A 2,375-nucleotide genomic window follows, 5' to 3' on the forward strand; every position below is an offset into this window, starting at 1 on the left:
TTGCTGATGCAGCTGATTCAGCCTCTGCTAATGCTTTTGTCTCAGCGGATTCTTCCGATTAAGCAGATGGCACTTCTTCCTCACCCTTGGAACCGACCGAGGTCCTATCCTTCCCTGTAATGAGACTTGGTAGGAAAGTGGAAGATACTTTTTTGTATATGAAAATCAAAGGGAGTGGTAAAGCTGCAGTAATTCTTTGGAAAAGCCCGATTCTCTTTGTCTTCGAGCTTTCATTCCTCAATCCACTGTTTCGTTCCTTCATCACATGGCAGTTATGACTTTATGAGTCGTTTAAATCTGACTGACCCCCAGTCCCCTTTTGATAAAGGATTGGTGGAAGCTATGCTGCGGTACTGGATCCAAGATGCCCAGCAAAACGGGAATCTCTCCGCCGTGTATAGAGAATTCCTCCGGTATTTCCTTGGAAACTAAACCAACCGGACTTCCCATTTCAATAAAAAAGCCCCGCTCCGGCCCCTCTCTGACAAGGAAAGAAAGAAATAATCTCAATTTTACGACACGATGGCTGTTCTCCACTAACCACAAGGATATAGGGACTCTATATTTCATCTTCGGTGCTATTGCTGGAGTGATGGGCACATGCTTCTCAGTACTGATTCGTATGGAATTAGCACGACCCGGCGATCAAATTCTTGGTGGTAATCATCAACTTTATAATGTTTTAATAACGGCTCACGCTTTTTTAATGATCTTTTTTATGGTTATGCCGGCGATGATAGGCGGATCTGGTAATTGGTCTGTTCCGATTCTGATAGGTGCACCTGACATGGCATTTCCACGATTAAATAATATTTCATTCTGGTTGTTGCCACCTAGTCTCTTGCTCCTATTAAGCTCAGCCTTAGTAGAAGTGGGTAGCGGCACTGGGTGGACGGTCTATCCGCCCTTAAGTGGTATTACCAGCCATTCTGGAGGAGCTGTTGATTTAGCAATTTCTAGTCTTCATCTATCTGGTGTTTCATCCATTTTAGGTTCTATCAATTTTATAACAACTATCTCCAACATGCGTGGACCTGGAATGACTATGCATAGATCACCCCTATTTGTGTGGTCCGTTCTAGTGACAGCATTTCTACTTTTATTATCACTTCCGGTACTGGCGGGGGCAATTACCATGTTATTAACCGATCGAAACTTTAATACAACCTTTTCTGATCCCGCTGGAGGGGGAGACCCCATATTATACCAGCATCTCTTTCGGTTCTTTGGTCATCCAGAAGTGTATATTCCCATTCTGCCTGGATCCGGTATCATAAGTCATATCGTTTCGACTTTTTCGGGAAAACCGGTCTTCGGGTATCTAGGCATGGTTTATGCCATGATCAGTACAGGTGTTCTTGGATTTCTTGTTTGGGCTCATCATATGTTTACTGTGGGCTTAGACGTTGATACCCGTGCCTACTTTACCGCAGCTACCATGATCATAGCCGTCCCCACTGGAATAAAAATCTTTAGTTGGATCGCTACCATGTGGGGGGGCTCGATACAATACAAAACACCCATGTTATTTGCTGTAGGGTTCATCTTTTTGTTCACCATAGGAGGACTCACTGGAATAGTCCTGGCAAATTCTGGGCTAGACATTGCTCTACATGATACTTATTATGTGGTTGCACATTTCCATTATGTACTTTCTATGGGAGCCGTTTTTGCTTTATTTGCAGGATTTCACTATTGGGTGGGTAAAATCTTTGGTCGGACATACCCTGAAACTTTAGGGCAAATACATTTTTGGATCACTTTTTTCGGGGTTAATCTGACCTTCTTTCCAATGCATTTCTTAGGCCTTTCGGGTATGCCACGTCGCATTCCAGATTATCCGGATGCTTACGCTGGGTGGAATGCCATTAGCAGTTTTGGCTCTTACATATCCGTAGTTGGGATTCGTCGTTTCTTCGTGGTCGTAACAATCACTTCAAGCAGTGGAAATAACAAAAGATGCGCTCCAAGTCCTTGGGCTGTTGAACAGAATTCAACCACACTGGAATGGATGGTACAAAGTCCTCCAGCTTTTCATACTTTTGGAGAACTTCCAGCTATCAAGGAAACCGTGAAGTAAAAGAAGAAAAGGTAGACGACTCCTACTAAGAACCTAACAGAACAAGCAATGCCCCATGCCTTTCTTGGTTGGACCAGCCCAACCGGCGACTTCCGTCTTCCTGAATTGGGAGAGCAAGAACAAGTCTCTCTTCTTTTTCTTCTTATTACGGGCGACCCGTTTTCTCTTTTTACTTTTTTTTTCAGTGGGTTTTTACCCTTTATTGGAACTTTTAAAATTCTTCCTACTGAACGGGAGCTACTAGATTTTTATTTGAATCTTCCTTACCAAGACCCCGAATGTGTCAATACCACCG

At 43.5% G+C, this 2,375-nt stretch overlaps 1 protein-coding gene across 1 annotated transcript; it reads left to right on the forward strand.

Annotated features, from left to right (window-relative positions):
* Nucleotides 1–275: 275 nt before the first annotated feature.
* On the forward strand, nt 276–2,272 carry LOC125478088 (cytochrome c oxidase subunit 1). Its single transcript, XM_048585864.1, has one exon. It carries the CDS (start codon nt 365–367, stop codon nt 2,078–2,080), a length of 1,716 nt encoding a protein of 571 aa, XP_048441821.1. The 5' UTR covers nt 276–364; the 3' UTR covers nt 2,081–2,272.
* Nucleotides 2,273–2,375: the final 103 nt, after the last annotated feature.

This window comes from the organism of the source record quoted next, unplaced genomic scaffold (assembly GCF_019419815.1).
Source record: "Pyrus x bretschneideri cultivar Hongxiangsu unplaced genomic scaffold, Pyrus_bretschneideri_v1 Contig23, whole genome shotgun sequence".
Taxonomy (NCBI): domain Eukaryota; kingdom Viridiplantae; phylum Streptophyta; class Magnoliopsida; order Rosales; family Rosaceae; genus Pyrus; species Pyrus x bretschneideri.